Source organism: Mchenga conophoros, linkage group LG3 (genome assembly GCF_057382185.1).
Source record: "Mchenga conophoros isolate Kocher_MC1m ecotype Shallow Benthic linkage group LG3, M_conophoros_male_GT1.1, whole genome shotgun sequence".
NCBI lineage: Eukaryota > Metazoa > Chordata > Actinopteri > Cichliformes > Cichlidae > Mchenga > Mchenga conophoros.
Genome location: NC_140528.1, coordinates 53,761,282 through 53,779,484, shown reverse-complemented (window position 1 = coordinate 53,779,484; position 18,203 = coordinate 53,761,282). Strand labels below are relative to the sequence as shown.

The following is an 18,203-nucleotide window of genomic DNA, read 5'->3' as shown; positions in this document are numbered from 1 at the left end:
AAATAATAAGAACTAGAAACACCTAGGCATGATAACAAATGAACTTAGGAAACCTGACGGGCTTACATAAACTAAAACTCAAAACGCTGGGTCAACAGACCCAGGATCATGACAATATCAGTCTACTCTTCATTCTATCAGAAACAGTTATCACAGCTCGTACATTTTCTTTTTACACATATATGTAAGCATTGAGCCACATTTAGTAATGCCAACATACTGAAGGAACAACATTTGTCTCTTATATATAATACATCTATATATACACTGTCAAAGATACTTGAGTGTCTTTGAGTGAAGATTTAAGGTGATAGGACATATAAATAACTGCAACTTGAATCTTTACTGAAGCTCAGTGTTTGACACAGAGTTCACTCACATGTGCTGTACCAGTGTACCTGCACATGTGATGTGACAATAGAAGTGATTTGATTTGAGAGTTCAAACTCACTGCTGTAATAACTTATAATGATTAATATAATAACGATAATATTGGCCATATCATATTTACACTGACTTTAGTCTCATGAACAACATTAACTAATTGTTATTTACTAGCTAATCTTAAATGACTGTTCAGTACAGATATGAAGCCCAACAATCATGTTTTACAGTCCTGTGGTCTCAGCCCCAGATACTTATTATTGTGGACTTCAGGAAGCACACAGCTCCACTCCCCCCCATCATCCTGACTGACACCCCCATCACCTCTGTGGACTCATTCCGCTTCCTGGGTACCACCATCACCCAGGACCTGAAGTGGGAGCCCACCATCACCTCCGTCATTAAGAAAGCCCAGCAGAGCATGTACTTCCTGAGGCAGCTGAAGAAATTCAACCTGCCAACACGGACAATGATGCAATTCTACACTGCAATCATCGAGTCCATCCTCACCTCCTCCGTCACCGTGTGGTACGCTGGAGCCACTATCAGGGACAAACAGAGACTGCAGCGTGTTGTGCGCTCTGCTGAGAAGGTGATTGGCTGCAGACTCCCATCTCTGCAGGACCTGTACACCCCCAGGACACTGGGGCGTGCAGCTCGGATCTCAGCTGACTCTTCTCACCCTGGACACAGTCGGTCTGACCTGCTCCCCTCAGGCAGGAGGCTCCGGTCCATTCGCACCAGAACCTCTCGCCATAAGAACAGTTTTTTCCCCTCTGCTGTTGAACACATGAACAATAACCGTATGACTGTTCCCACCACTAACACATGACCCTACGCTGTGTTCACTGCATCATTCCATGTTTGGCACTGATCACCACCTGCACTCATGTATATATCATGTATATATCTATCTATCTACTTAGCACTTTTAATTCTTATTCTCATTTTTATTTTCATGTCTATTTAAGCTTAATTTATAACAGTATTTATAACAGTATGTTTGCACTGAAGCACCGCAGCAATTTCCTAATGTTGTAAACCCGCTCAACATTTGGCAATAAAACCCTTTCTGATTCTGATTCTGATTAAATCACACAAAGCTCGTGTAGAAACAAACAAACAAATGAACAAAATATGTTCTCCTTCATTTCTGTCAAACACGTGTTTCCAGCTATCATGGTTGCTAGGCAACCTGGGCAGCACGACGGAGGGTAGACCGTCCCATTTCACAAGCCTCACACTTCCGGCCTTAGCGCTCTTTGAGTACGCCGCCCTTCAGGACCGTTGAGGCTGTGTACTTTAAGGCTGCAGACCCTGAATTGGGATACAGCCATACTCTCCATACCTGAGAGTGTCCAGTCTCAGGCCTGGATCCTTCAGTCGAGCCGACAGCAGCTTCATTCCTGAGTGTCCTGGATAATTGTATCTCAGGTCCAGCTCTTTCAGCTGGGAGGGGTTGGAGCTCAGGGCTGAGGCCAGAGAAGTACTGCCTTCCGGTGTGATCAGACAGCCTGACAGACTGCAGACACACAAAACAACAATCCGTCTGTTATCCATCTCTATGGCAGCATAACTAAGGGATGGTTCAGGGTCACCTGATCCAGCTCTAACTATATGCTTTATCAAAAAGGAAAGTTTGAAGCTGATCTTCAATGTAGAGAGGGTGTCTGTCTCCTGAACTCAAACTGGGAGCTGCTTCCACACCAAGTCCAACATAGGCATGTCATGTATTTGTATTGTGTACTTCCTTTTTGTAAGAAACCCCACACACACAAGCCACACAGCCACAAGAATCAATCAAGAATAAAGAATAAAGTGCCTCAAACCGAACCTTAAGCTCCTTATTCCACACGCTGGGATCATTTGGCCTTCAGTGGTATTCTGGCTGACACACCGGAGTGACCGGAGTGTTAAAGACTAAATCGGACACACCAGTGTCATCCCTGAAATCTCCACTACATTTAATTGGCGATCGTGGCTCAAGAGTTGGGAGTTCGCCTTGTAATCGGAAGGTTGCTGGTTCAAGCCCCGGCTTGGACAGTCTCGGTCGTTGTGTCCTTGGGCAAGGCACTTCACCCGTTAGTGGTGGTCAGAGGGCCCGGTGGCGCCAGTGTCCGGCAGCCTCGCCTCTGTCAGTGCGCCCCAGGGTGGCTATGGCTACACATTCACCAGTGTGTGAATGTGTGTGTGAATGGGTGGATGACTGGATATGTAAAGCGCTTTGGGGTCCTTAGGGACTAGTAAAGCCATTTAATTGTCCTTCAGCTTGTGGCTGCAGTTAGCTGGTCTGCTAGTTAACCAGTGTGCTAGTTAACCGGTTCGCTAGTCAGCTGGTGTGCTGACCAGCGAACCAGTAGGTTACAAGATGAGCTTGTCTGTCTGATGAGCCAGCTCTCTCTGTCCTGGTCGTTGTGTCCTTGGGCAAGACACTTCACCTACTGCCTATTGGTGTTGGCCAGAGGCGCCGATGGCGCGATATGGCAGCCTCGCTTCTGTCAGTCTGCCGCAGGGCAGCTGTGGCTACAACTGTAGCTGCCCCCACCAGTGTGTGAATGTGAGAGTGAATGAATAGTGGAATTGTAAAGGGTCTTTGAGGGTTTGAAAAGTGCTATATACAGTGGGGCAAAAAAGTATTTAGTCAGCCACCGATTGTGCAAGTTCCCCCACTTAAAATGATGACAGAGGTCAGTAATTTGCGCCAGAGGTACACTTCAACTGTGAGAGACAGAATGTGAAAAAAAAATCCATGAATTCACATGGTAGGATTTGTAAAGAATTTATTCGTAAATTAGGGTGGAAAATAAGTATTTGGTCACCTCAAACAAGGAAAATCTCTGGCTCTCACAGACCTGTAACGTCTTCTGTAAGAAGCTTTTCTGTCCCCCACTCGTTACCTGTATGAATGGCACCTGTTTGAACTCATCATCTGTATAAAAGACACCTGTCCACAGCCTCAAACAGTCAGACTCCAAACTCCGCCATGGCCAAGACCAAAGAGCTTTCGAAGGACACCAGGAAAAGTACTGTAGACCTGCACCAGACTGGGAAGAGTGAATCTACAATAGGCAAGCAGCTTGGTGTGAAAAAATCAACTGTGGGAGCAATCATCAGAAAATGGAAGACATACAAGACCACTGATAACCTCCCTCGATCTGGGGCTCCACGCAAGATCTCATCCCGTGGGGTCAAAATGATCATGAGAACGGTGAGCAAAGATCCCAGAACCACACGGGGGGACCTGGTGAATGACCTGCAGAGAGCTGGGACCAAAGTAACAAAGGTCACCATCAGTACCACACTACAACGGCAGGGAATCAAATCCCGCAGTGCCAGACGTGTTCCGCTGCTGAAGCCAGTGCATGTCCAGGCCCGTCTGAAGTTTGCCAGAGAGCACATGGATGATACAGCAGAGGATTGGGAGAATGTCATGTGGTCAGATGAAACCAAAGTAGAACTTTTTGGTATAAACTCAACTCGTCGTGTTTGGAGGAAGAAGAATACTGAGTTGCATCCCAAGAACATCATACCTACTGTGAAGCATGGGGGTGGAAACATCATGCTATGGGGCTGTTTTTCTGCCAAGGGGACAGGACGACTGATCCGTGTTAAGGACAGAATGAATGGGGCCATGTATCATGAGATTTTGAGCCAAAACCTCCTTCCATCAGTGAGAACTTTGAAGATGAAACGAGGCTGGGTCTTCCAACATGACAATGATCCAAAACACACCGGGCAACAAAGGAGTGGCTCCGTAAGAAACATTTGAAAGTCCTGGAGTGGCCTAGCCAGTCTCCAGACCTCAACCCCATAGAAAATCTGTGGCGGGAGTTGAAAGTCCATGTTGCTCGGCGACAGCCCCCAAAATATCACTGCTCTCGAGAAGATCTGCATGGAGGAATGGGCCAAAATACCAGCTACTGTGTGTGCAAACTTGGTAAAGACCTATAGTAAATGTTTGACCTCTGTTATTGCCAACAAAGGTTATGTTACAAAGTATTGAGTTGTATTTTTGTTATTGACCAAATACTTATTTTCCACCCTGATTTACGAATAAATTCTTTACAAATCCTACCATGTGGATTCATGGATTTTTTTTTCACATTCTGTCTCTCACAGTTGAAGTGTACCTCTGGTGCAAATTACTGACCTCTGTCATCATTTTAGGTGGGGGAACTTGCACAATCGGTGGCTGACTAAATACTTTTTTGCCCCACTGTATTCTTGACTGACAATAATGATAACTGCAAGGATTTGGTTGATGAACATGGCGCTTGTGTTCAGCTTGGCTGCTGTTGCTGCTGAGTGTGTTTGTCAACTGCTTCAGTATATTGTTTTTTATCTTGTCATCTCATCTGTTGTATATTATGAAGGTTTATTTGCTACTCGGATCTACAGTTCACATATATTGTTGAGTATCAAACTATGTATGGAAAAAACTTTTGACAGCTGGTAGAGCTACCACAAGGCTTTCCCTCCTCCATTTGTCTGCCCTCCTCCCTCTCCCGACTACCTGTACCTGTTCTTCGCTCCAAGCAGAATCCCAGGAGCAAGAACAAATGGTAAGGAGATCGTCTAGAAGGGTTGGTAGGTCTGGTGTCCGGGCTAAAAGGAAATGGACCCGACAGAGAGGATTTCTTCCGCTCCATGTTAGAGAACATCTCCGGTATCTGGTACTGGTTCCCCTCCAGGACGCTGATAATGCCGATCGGTTATCACCTACCCGGGTTTTCGCCACGGGCAAACAGAATGATTACCTCGATCGGCGTCAATTCTGGAAATGCGGAATTTTTTTCACCTTAGCCTGGTATTCTACAAGACCACAGTTCCACAGCTAGGGGTACCGGGAGACTACGTCCTCATTCCAGGTGTCTGCTGTCAATTCCCCATCAGTCAGCTGTTGATGACGTCAGACTGTCACCTCTGCTTCAGATCGCTCTCCTAAACGCTCGCTCTACAGCCAATAAATCATTTGTACTGAATGACTTTTTTTTAGCAGTAATAGTCTGGACTTCATGTTTCTCATGGAATCTTGGCAGCCGGAGAATGAATGTATCCACCTTAATGAGCTCTGCCTGGTCGGCTGTCGCTTCATCGGGACTCCGCGTTTGGACCGTCGTGGTGGTGGTCTGGTCACTGATAGGTTTGTAGCTTGAACCCATCCGCTGGAACTTTGAAGGCAATATAATTACACTGCAAAGCAAGACACAAGTAGGCAAGCTTCTTCATGTTTCTCGTGCACGGGAGAGAACCGGACAGGCACCGTTCCTTCGCTTGACCCCAGTTGCTCTCGTCCGTTCTCCCGTACCACTGTTCTTTTATTGAGGCTACATGAATATGCATAAGTTCATTAACATATGACGTCTACATACACACAAAGAGTACCTTGCCTGTGTGTGTGTGTGTGTGTGTGTGTGTGTGTGTGTGTGTGTGTGTGTGTGTGCGTGTGTGTGTGTGTGTGTGTGTGTGTGTGGTGCTGATCAAAGGGTCAAACATCCTTGGTCAGGAAGAGGGTAGCCTCCCCCTCACCCTAGATGGTTCATCCTAGATAACACGGTGAGGAAGTCCTGCAGTTCATCTAAACAAAGAGCACTTAGACTAGAACAGACGCAACTACGTTAATCCTACCATAAAATAATAAGACACGGTATGACCTCTCATGCTCCCAAAGTGCTGTCTAATACACACAAAGTTTGCAGACTATCAAGGATCAAAACCTCTACCAATCTACAACTAATTACAAAACTCTAAGCATATATAAGTAAATATTTCTAAGCATAAATGACAATCAACAATACAAATCTAACAGTCACCGTTCACCAAGATAATTTTTCTTGCAGGGTTATGGACTCTGAGATTTTCCCTTCCTTTGAGTCACAACTTCTTATCAGATATATTTTATTGTGTTTTAATTTACTGCCCTCCAGGCCCTGCTGGTGTTTTTATTCAAGATTTTACAGACTTTTTATCTTCCATTATTAAACTGGAGAAGATCTTAATGATTGGGGATTTCAAACTGCATGTGGATGATCTTAGCTGTAGCATGGCCTGTGACTTTCTATCCATTACAGACTCTTTTAATTTTATTCAGCATGTCTCTGGACCCACCCTGTTAAAGGCCACACCTTGGACCTTGTGTTTTCTCTTGGCTTAGACATAACTAATGTCTGGATTAAGGACATACAAATGAGTGACCATTCCTGTGTTACTTTTAATCTTAGCTTCCCTCTGTACACACCAACCTCTAATCTCATGTTCCATAAGCGGTTCATAAATCAGGACGTTGCTTTGAAGTTTTCTAATTTGTTGGACCCTCATGTGATCAGTGGCTGCACTGATGCTGATGTTGCTACACAGTGTTTTAACAATCACTGCTTGGAGATTTTAAATTCAGTGGCACCTATGAAATCTGTCATTGCTGCCTCAAAAAGAGCTCATCCATGGATAAATGATGACGTAAGGAAGGTCAAAAGACTCTGTAGAAAAGTAGAATGCCTTTGGAAATCAACTAAACTCGAAGTTCACAGGCTCCACCTTAGGGAACCTTGGGTTTCTGTACATGAAACTATAAAAACAGCCAAATCACGATATTTTTCTCAGTTAATCTCATCAAGCAGAGAAATTCCAAGGTACTGTTTGACTCCATAAATTCTATTGTTTATAATGTCCGTATGAGCATTGGTTCTTCAATACCATCTGTTTGTGCCTCTGGGCCACCTCCCCGTCATTTACTGTCAGTGTTTAACCCAATGACTAGACTTGTAGTCAAGACCACCTAAACCGAGACCAAGACCAAGACCAAGTCGAGACGAGACCACGACCGAGACCAAGTCGAGATGAGACCAAGACCAAGACAAAAAAGTCTTTAAACTGCAGCCAGATGCTGCTTCATTTACGAGTGTCAGGCATATTTATGTGTTTTTGCTTTCGCACAGCCCTCCTCACCGCTGTCTACTGTCTCACTCACTTACTGAGAGGACAGACGCACGCTCCACTTGACTGTCGTGTTCATCACCCTCTCTGTTTATATATATCACATATGCAGGATACCTTAAACTAGTTTTTTAATTAAGCAGCAAGGCAGAACAAAGTCGGGGCTGTATCAAGACACAGGGACTAAAGCCCAATTCAACAAGACCCAGAACTGATCCAGAATTAAAACAGGACTACAACAGTTCAAAATCAGGACTACTTAGGACTTAACCAAAACAGAACCAGAATCAAAACTACATGATAGTTGCACTAAAAATCACCATAGACCTGCACTAAACTCATTTTTTAATTCTACCAAAGTACACTATTTAGATTCAGGAAAGTTTATATAATTATTTACCCTTGTTGTGCAAACAAGCCTGCATAACTTAATAAATATAGAATTTGAAAAGTAACAAATGGTATCTAAAAAGAAACACTAGGTACTAGATACATGTTCTGAGTTTTGGGAAACAACCATTTGACTAACATGTGTGTCTCACCTGGCTCTTGTTCCATCTCTGTTCTGTCCTCATTCTCCTCTCCATCTCCCTCTCGTTCCTCTCTCTCTTTCTGTGCTGACAATCAAACCAAACACCAACATCATCAAATATACAGTTGTAACCAGATATTTACATACTCTTCAGCTAAAAACACAAACACTTTTTTAATTGGAACATCAAATCAGACTAAATGTTTATTTTTTTAGTTTGATAAATATAAAAAACACATTTGTTAAATTTAAGAGTAAAATCGTAAAAACAGACGTAAATCATCTGTATTTCTTAATTGAAATGGCACCAAATTGTATTCAAAATTGAGCCACACTTATGGAGGTCCAAAGTTCTTTTCCTGGTGTTTTGGTTGATATCTCTTGATTTTCCCATGTCAAAGAAACAGGCTCTGTGTTTTGGGGGTGCCTTATATGCATCCACAGGTGTGCCACCAATTTACTCACATGGACTCTACCAACCAATCAGAACCTTCTTAAGCTCAGAATGGAATGGTCTGGAGTTTTCTCATTAATTAACAATAAACTTAGTATACATGTACTCCTAAATTTGATGAAAGTGATACAAAATAGACAGCTCTCTCTCGCTTTATTCTGACATTTAACTAATTGAAAAGATATTTCAATATTTATTTATCTAAAACAAAACAAGTTTACTCTAAATTCATATTTAACAGTGAAAAATGTTTTTATGTTTTCTCCCTAAAGTGTATGTAAACATCCGGTTTCAACTGTGAATATACTGCTGTGTATTGAAATTCCTCTTGTTTTGCATAGAAATATACTGAACAACATACAAAGCATCATATATAAAATAACATCTACCTGAGATTTTTCTTTGAAAGAAGTTCCTTATGTCCATTGTTGTGTTCATCAGTACATAACTGAAGCCGATTTAGAGTGCTTTGTTTAGCCGTGGAGGGTAACAACTGAAAATATGAAATAAACACACATGTAAGCTAAGACTCTCTAAAAAAACAGCATTGTTGTTGTTTGGCTTTTCATTTCGCCATTTGTTGATTCACTCGAAGAGCAAGTAACGTAATATGGGTCAAGTGATCAGTTTGATATCAATCTTTTGTGATACACCATCATATTTACATTATTTGTACAGTACGAATGATTTGCTTTGGTTCCTGGTCAAACTTAAGCTCTCCTCTGTCTGCAGCAAACTTGCAGGCAGCAGCTTCTCTCCCCTCGCTCACATGCATAAGTGCTGTGCTCAATCGCCCAGTGCCTGAGCTCGGATCATACCAAAATTAGGGGGAATTTACAACGGTGCGCTATGTGCTTGGAATATTGTGTGTAGTTTTTGTTTTATACAGTTGTCAGTCAGGCATCTAACTATGAAACAAATCACACTCCAAAAGACCCTGGGCTTCTGAAAAAAATGACCCGGTCTTAAGCCATTCCCCCGCTCCGCCGATGGTTGACTCCAAATCCCCCCCGAACACTATGTCGATCTGACAGAGCAAGACCGAGACCAAGACCGAGACCAAAGTCTGTCAAGACCAAGACAAGACCAAGACAAAAGTCCGTCGAGACCAAGACAAAACCAAGACCACGTAAAAGTGGTTAAAATGACATTCTACCTGCTGGGCTGTTTAAAAATGCTCTCTCTGCCATTGGCCCATCTATTGTAGAGATATGTAATGCGTCTCTTTTAACAGGCGTCGTCTCTAGGTTCTGTAAGCATGCTGTTGTTGAGCCCATATTAAAAAAGAGCAGTTTGGATCCAACTCAGCTTAAGAATTATAGGCCTATCTCTAAGCTTCCATTATTGTCGAAAATTCTGGAAAAAGTAGTTACAGATCAATTTACCACTTTTTTAGAAAAACATGAAATTTATGACAAAAGGTCACTCAAGAGAAACCACATTACTTAAAGTCTCTAGTGATATTATGATGTCATCTGACTCTGGAGCATTCACAGTCATGGTTTTGTTGGACTTGGCATCTGCCTTTGACACCATTGACCATACCATCCTGATTAACAGGCTCCGGGACGTAGTCTGGCTTTGAAGTGGTTTCAGTCGTACCTCTCCAACAGATCTTTTAGTGTTTTTGCAAATCAGTTTATGTCACATTCTAAGGATCTGATATGTGGGATACCGCAGGGTTCAGTTCTGGGTCCTATCCTTTTTCTCCTCTACATGTTACCTCAAGGACTTACAATTAGGCAGTTCCCTGAGGTGTCTTATCACTTCTATGCTGATGATATTCAGCTCTATTGCTCTTTTAAGCCGATGGAAGTCAATAAACTGTCCTCTTTAATTAAATCTTTAGCTTCCATTGAACAGTGGGTTGGTGACAACTACTTACAGTTGAACTCTGAGAAGTCAGAAACATTAATTATTGCCCCCGACAGCCAGATATCTCTAATCAAACAGCATCTTGGTTCTCTTGGCTCATCTGTTCACCTGAGCCTCAGGTACCTTGGTGTGATATTTGATTCTGCCATGTCCCTAGAACAACACACTCACCAGTTAATTAGAATTGCCTTTTTCAGCTAAGAAACATCTCCAAACCACAAACTTTGGTGTCTAAATCTGAGTTAGAAATGGTTATTCATGCTTTTGTTTGATCCTGCATAGATTATTGTAACAGTCTTTTTCTTTGTTTGAGCAAAAGGAATCTTGACCGTCTCCAGTTAGCCCAGAATGCTGCTGCAAGGCTTTTAACTAAGACACAAAAAAGAGAGCACATTACACCAGCGTTACATTCATTACACAGGCTTCAGGTACATTTTAGAATTCATTTTAAAATCTTGGTACTGACTTTTAAAGCTTTGAATTGTGATGCCCTTGCCTACATTTCTGATCTTTTAGAGCCCCACGCTCCCTCTCACAGCATGAGATCATCTAATCAAAGGCTGTTGGTAGTCCCACTAACATGTTATAAGACCAGAGGTGATAAATCTTTTAGAGCGGTGGCCCCCAGGCCCATTGAGACAGGACTCTCTTCCAGACACTCTAAACCAAGGCACAATGTACATTTCAATTCCTTTAATTTTAAATATGTTTATATTGTCTATCCTGTAAAATAGTCAGATGTCTATTCATATTAATGTACAGAATTCACCTGCTTGCTGCTACTACTGCACATTCACCCAGTGTATATACTATATGTATGTATATATATATATATAATGTTCTTCCTCTACACCCCCCCCCCCCCCACAAATTTTTGCACATGTCGAGGAGCGTGTCAGGCTACATTTCACTCTGTGTTATACTTGTATAACTATGCATGTGACAAATAAAGAACCTTGAACCTTGAACCCCAGGTTGTGGAATGCTCTCCCTCCATCATTACGTTACCTTGATTGTATTTATTCTTTTAAAAAGCAGCTTTAGTCTCATTTATTTAGATTGGCTTTTAATTAGATTTGTGCTGTATGTTTGATTTTTGATGTATTTTATGTATTTCTGTTTTATATTGCTGTGAAGCACTTTGGCGTTTTTATCCTGTGAAAAGTGCTATACAAAAAAATTTAATTGAATAACTTGCAATTTTAAGATCAATATAATGAACGTTATCTAGCCAGTGATTTATATATTCAGCTATTTAGATCCAATTAAAATCCAACCACCCAAAAAAATCCCCTAGAGTTCTTGAAACAGAGTAATGTAAACAGCATGAGAACACAGAACTGCAAGATAAACCCAGGGTATAGAGCAATAAACACAATGAGCACAAAGATACAAAGACACACACACACGCCGGGGTTGCCGCCACCCATTTGTATGGAAAGGACTTACCAGCTCCTTCTCTTTTCGTTATATAACTTTGCTAAATTTGACAATAAACCTGTTTAATTTCAACTTTAAGTTACAATTATTTCCCAATTTTTGCTCAAATCTTTCTCTTTTAAAAAAAGTTACTTCATCAAGTCCACAATAAATGATGAGCCAAGCTGATGCTTAATCAGCATCCACACTAATAAGTTAGAAGAATAAAGTTTAAAAAGAAACAGGAACTCAATAGATTGGATGCCTACGGCATTCACCCAATGAGTCACATTTCATTAAATTTAGTGTCAGTGGTACTGACAGATCCAGGATCAGTCCAAATCATCAGCAGTTTGATCCACGTATGGATTGAAATGTATTTGTGAAAATGTTGGACTGTTCCTTTATCAGTGTCTAACAGTCCGTGTATGAGAGCCATGTTACGTCCTTGTTTGCATGCTGAAAGAGACTGTGCTGGTCTTATCCCCCTCTTCCTTTCAGGGTGGAGCCTGCTGGAGTCCGATGGTTGAGACCAGGTTTGAGGAAGTGTAAGTGTGTTTTTAATGTGATTCATTAAACAAAGCAGCACACATTCAACCATCATCAAAGTGTCAATCAATGAACACATGATGGATCAATAACTGCAGCTGGATTGTGTTTGTTCTCTCCATCAGATTCCTGTCAACTCACAATCGACACAAACACAGTACACACAGATCTTAAACTGTCTGACAACAACAGGAAGGTGACACATGTGAAGGAGGTTCAGTCATATCCTGATCATCCAGACAGATTTGATGTTTGGCCTCAGCTGCTGTGTAGAAATGGTCTGACTGGTCGCTGTTACTGGGAGATCGAGTGGAAAGGAAGGGTTGATATAACAGTGAGTTACAGAGAAATCAGAAGGAAAGGAGACAGTTATGACTGTGTGTTTGGATACAATCATGTGTCCTGGAGTCTGAACTGCTCTGGTGATGGTCCACAATTTGTCAGGCAGAATAACATGAAAGGATCCATCTCCTCCTCCTCCTCCTCTGTCTCTAACAGAGCAGCAGTGTATGTGGACTGTCCTGCTGGCACTCTGTCCTTCTACAGAGTCTCCTCTGACACTCTGATCCACCTCCACACCCTCAACACCACTTTCACTCAAACTCTTTATCCTGGATTTGCAGTCTGTTATCCTGATTCCTCAGTGTCCCTGTGCTGAGTTGGTGTAAAGAGTGTCCTCCTGTTAGAGAAACACTCTGACTGTTGAACAGATAGTTCAGTCTGTACATGTCTGTCTCTTTCACTTAGAAACACGTTTTCAGATTCATGGATTCAATCAGTTGATGTTTGAAACTCTTCTAAATGATTCCTTGTAAACTTCTTCCTCTTCAGTTCTTTAAAGTCACTCTGATATCTGGCACTGTTTGTTTTGTGTACAAACCACCTCCTGACCTGCAGTACATCTTTATTGTTATTGTTTCATTTATGATTAAAATTTACAAGTCATTACTTCTGTATTAGTTCTGAGCATATCTGAAGATTAGGTAGATATCTCAATAGTTCTTGTAAGCAAGTGAGAAACTTCATTTTCTAATTGTCGAGATAAATATCTGACCCTCACTTAGAATTCAAAAGAGCTCACAGGTTCCTGAAGACCTTTAGTAAAACCGTTATTCCTGCCTGTAGTCAATCATTTGGTGATCTTTTCTCGGTATTAAAGTTCAATAAACTGTTGTAAGTTTCTGAGTACTGTATTTGAGTCCCTTCATTTTCATTAGGGCAATTTTAATCTGGTAACCCTCAACGATTTGTATTTAAAAAGAACTGTGAGATGAAGATAGAAGATAGAAAAGACCTTGAGAGTTGAGGCCCTGTAGAATATAACAAAACATGAAACTACAGCTGGGGGTGTATAGGTATGCACAGAACAGAGTAAACAGAGTAAAAGCAGACGTAAGTCATGCGCATGCAATGTTTTAGTAAGATGTTAGTTTGATGAATGTTTTTTCTCACTACTGATCACGCGCCCAACATCCACTCTGCACGTGCTTACACACACATATATCAGCACTGCACACACATATAGCACTGTGGCTCTGAGTTGCTTTGGTTAACATATGAGAGAATTCCTGGGGTTTTATAGCATGTTGTGAAACTCATGAGGCCCCCCTTTAGATCTGCTTTTTACATTGCATGATCTCTGATGCGCATGGTTTAAATAAAGTAGCATCACAAGTGTTTTGGAGTCAAGTGGTTTTTTTTTTTAGCTGAGTATTAAAAGGATCGGAGAGATTGAATGAGTATAATCTCGACAGTTGGAGGTTAATCAGTGACGAAGGTGGTGCAGGACAGAGGCGTTGCAGCCCCTAACAACCCGAAAGAATGGATGACATTTTATTTTTGTATACTGGACATTTTAAGTATGTGTTCCATGCCCACTTTCTATCTAAAATGTTTTTACCATATTATCTATGGTCATCCAGATAAATATGCTTTGAAAGATAATCCTCTAAACATCCATTCAAATCTAATGCATTCATGTGTAATATTCTTTATTTTGAGTTTCCATATTTCTGGCGCCATGCAGCCCTATGCACGGGGTGATCCGCATTAACTTGCTAACGGAGATTTGCCGTGTTAATGCGTCATTAAAAAATATTTTTAACGAGATGAGCGCTGACAGCACTAGTTAAAACATATGCCAATATTACCTTATTATTATGAGATCATTACAATTTAAAATCTTTATAAAAATATGAAAATTCAAACTCACAGGTTAGGCTGCTGCCCCCGCGACCCGGCCTCGGATAAAGCGGATGAAGATGGATGGAGGATGGATGGATCAAACTCACAAACATTACCTTGTTATTGTTATGAGGATATCATATTGTTAATTGGTTTTGTCTCATGCGGATGTCTTTATTTCCAAATTATTCCCAACTCGTTTTTGGGCTCATGTTATCCAGTTACATACTTTTCAGTCTAATTACTCAAATCTAACCATTGTTGCTACCTTAAAATTACTTGAATATTAACTAGTTAATACTTTTTAATTGATGAGTAATAACCTAGAAATTACCGCAATATTATGTTCTTGTCTCTGCCTATATTACTAAGCTGTAATATAAAATGCTACCAGGAATTTACATTTCCCATTGATCATTAGAAAAAAAATAAAGACATTGTGTGATATTGAAAACTGTCTTGACAGAAAAAAAAAAGTTTTCTGGAGAGCTGATTGGTCAGTAGGCAGAGATTTCCAACGTTGTCTGTAACCACAAACATAATCTACTCCACAGCAATTGGTGCATGTACCCCAGTAAGAAGTGAACCACCTTGGTTGTACATAAAACCTTGAGTTAATCCTTGAGTTAACTTCATAAGATGAAATCCTGATTTGTAGTGCAGGTCACAGGTGTCATTAATCACACACGCACACATAGAAACACGGACAAACCACACAGTTAATGACCTTTTGATTTGGAGGCAAACAAAACAAACATGTGCATAGTTTGCATTTATTCCACTGTTCATCCTAGTGGACAAAGCAAATAAAGTACAGGTGGAGCAATATCTGTGTATGTAAAAAAAAGAAAAGAAAAAAGGTTCATCCAATCAGAAACCTGAAAGAAAAGAAAAAGGGGTAGGAACCAAAAATATAATCAATGGTTGTTTGTGATTGCTTTTCTTTGCAGACATGAGTTGGTGGCTTTTCGATTTACTTTGTTTGATCTGTCTAGGCCCACAAGATGAGGGCAGGAACAAGACTGACTAGTCCACATAGAACATAATACGCACATAAAAAAGTAACATCAACATCAGTCCTACCTACACTCATAAATTGCTTTCTTATTTGCAGTTTTATCTTTCTTTGCAGTCTTTATTTATGTAAAAATAATGATGGTCCTATTGTAGAAAATTATGTAATTGTGACAGTTTCTTCCTGTTTATTAAAGAATGGATTAAAATGCATTTTTTCCATTTTTCATTTTAGTTAAAACTGATCAATTAATGTATACATTGAGAGTGATGCCTTAACCCTCGGATGCACAACCTACCAATACCTACACTCTTCCACGAGTGGGGTAAAAAATGACCCCAAACAAAATCAATGCTTTTTGTTATAAGCTTGGTTGTTATTTTTCAAAATCTTTAAAACGAAGAGTTGTAATATTTTCATATTTGAGTTATTCCTCATAAAACATGTTTGTGACATGAGACCCTTTGCATTTTTATTTATTTTTTCACTTCCTGCAAGAATGGTCAATCAAATAAAGGCCATGAGCTTACGTTTGATTACATTTTTCCACTCTTTTCCCCTGTCTGTGGCTACTTTTGTGCCTCCATGTTTGTGCATGTCAGCACCTCTTCTATTATATTATCAGACATGAACATCTTCCATACATCTATTGGGGAGAAAGTACTAAACCCAGGTGCAAGCCCTGGCCGACTAATTCAGAATATTGTAGCTAGAGCAGCAAGAGGGGCTCATTCTGTTAGACTCAATATCCATTTCCTCTTGAGAGGACTCATCAGAGGACTCCTCTGTGTCTGACTGGCCTTGTCCAGTGGGGGGGACAATAGTCTGGGTCCTCCATATCTGAGATGTCCGATTCTGAGTCAATGCCTCCGATGGGCTCTTCATCACATCCGTCCTGGATCATTTGTAGGGCCACAGGGATCCTAGCTGGCCTCATTGCAGCCATGTTACTTTAGAAAAACATCAGAAAGACAATGTTTGAAATGCACAGGAAACTATAAACAGGGCTGCACATAAATGGTCAAAATAAAAGACACATACCAGATAAGAAGTTGGAAGGCAGGTTTGCGTACATTAAATATTCTGGAGGAGGACAGACATTTGTTCAAAACTCTAAAGATGTTGAAGAAGCAAGCTCCGTAAGCAATTACTTTGGTGTTCCTCCACAACAAAAAGAAGCACGCATTCTTGGAATTTCCCGGAATACATTTATTTTGACAGTGAATGTGCACCTGCGGACCACTTATGTGCAGCCCTGTCTATAAATCATGTATGTTACTGTGTAAAAATGAATTCATTTTTGACCCCACTTGTGGAAGAGTGGGGAATTGATACAAAAACTGCATTTTTTTTTTAATTAATGAAAAAAGAAATAAAAATGCAAATGTACAAACATATTTTATGAGGAAAACCTGGAATAAGAATATATTACAACTTTGCATTTTAAAGATTTTGAAGAAAAACAACCCGTGGGGTCATTTTTGACTCTCTGATGGTTTTTGCGACACCAATTAGGGACACGTTCAAAGTTTTAGCAGTTTTCCAGACTGACGGACCTTCAGTTCTTAAAGTAAAATGGTAAATGGCCTGTATTTGTATAGCGCTTTTCTAGTCCCTAAGGACCCCAAAGCGCTTTACACAACCTGTCATCCACCCATTCACACACTGGTGATGGTAAGCTACATTGTAGCCACAGCCACCCTGGGGCGCACTGACAGAGGCGAGGCTGCCGGACACTGGCGCCACCGGGCCCTCTGACCACCACCAGTAGGCAACGGGTGAAGTGTCTTGCCCAAGGACACAACGACCAAGACTGTCCAAGCCGGGGCTCGAACCGGCAACCTTCCGATTACAAGGAGAACTCCCAACTCTTGAGCCACGATCGCCCACAAGTAGTGATGGACTGTCATTTCTCTTTACTTAGCTGATTGGTTCTTACCATAAAATGAATTCTAACAGTCATGTTCACGTGTCTCAGTCAAGCTCTAAGTGTGTGCTACTTCCTTTTTATCCTTTGTGTCTATATATTGTCTGAGTCTCTGTCTGCTCCTCGGCATGTTCTCCCTCTAGGTTGTTTCTCTCTTGTCATGTGTGCTGTGTGTTCCATGTTCTGTCATGTCAGTCTAGTTCATGAGTTCCTGGTTTCTGCCTTGTCTGGGTTATATTTTATTTTGTATATTAATTTTTATTGGTACTGAAATAAAGTTGTTTTGAATGTAACTTGGTGCCTTTGGAGTGTGCGTTTGGGTGCCTGTTACACACATCAACATCCCACATAGCAAGCAGGTCTGGCCCAGATTTGGTATCAAGCCGGCACTGCTGGTTGACTTCTGGCATGATAAGACATCTGTCATCCAGATATGGACCAGGCCTGGCATAAATGGCACTGTCTATGTGATGGCATGCCAGACCTGGCTCTATTGTGGTTTGGGTTATGTGGCCCAGGCCCATAGAAAACAGGTCTGGCCTGGATCTGGCATCAAGCTGATACTTCTGACTGACTGGTGTCAGTCAACCAGACGTGGGCCAGGTCTGGCAATGATGGCACTAGTTATGTTCCTATTTTCCTATTTTAGTTAGAAGACCCAAATGCCATGTTGCAATATTATACTGCTACGGTAGCACACGTTTCAAATGCAGATTTGACAGGTTTGTGAGTGTACACTTCATCCAAATCCTAGTGAGGGTTTACTCATCTGTGCCAGTGGGTTGCTGCAGCTCAGGAGGTAGAGCACGTCACCTACTGATCTGCATGTCAAGAGTATGAATGTGTGTGAATGTAGTTAAAAAGCACTCAGTCTAGGGAAAGTGTGTGATATGGTGAATGTGGCATGTTGTATAGAGCACTTTGAGTAATC

General features: G+C 41.3%; 1 protein-coding gene across 1 annotated transcript; it reads left to right on the top strand.

Annotated features, from left to right (window-relative positions):
- The first annotated feature begins 5,399 nt into the window (after positions 1-5,399).
- LOC146579528 (neoverrucotoxin subunit alpha-like) lies at positions 5,400-12,804 on the top strand. Its single transcript, XM_085267973.1, has 3 exons — positions 5,400-5,527; positions 12,099-12,145; positions 12,272-12,804. Exons 1-3 carry the CDS (start codon positions 5,400-5,402, stop codon positions 12,802-12,804), a joined length of 708 nt encoding a protein of 235 aa, XP_085124099.1.
- The last annotated feature ends 5,399 nt before the right edge of the window (positions 12,805-18,203 follow it).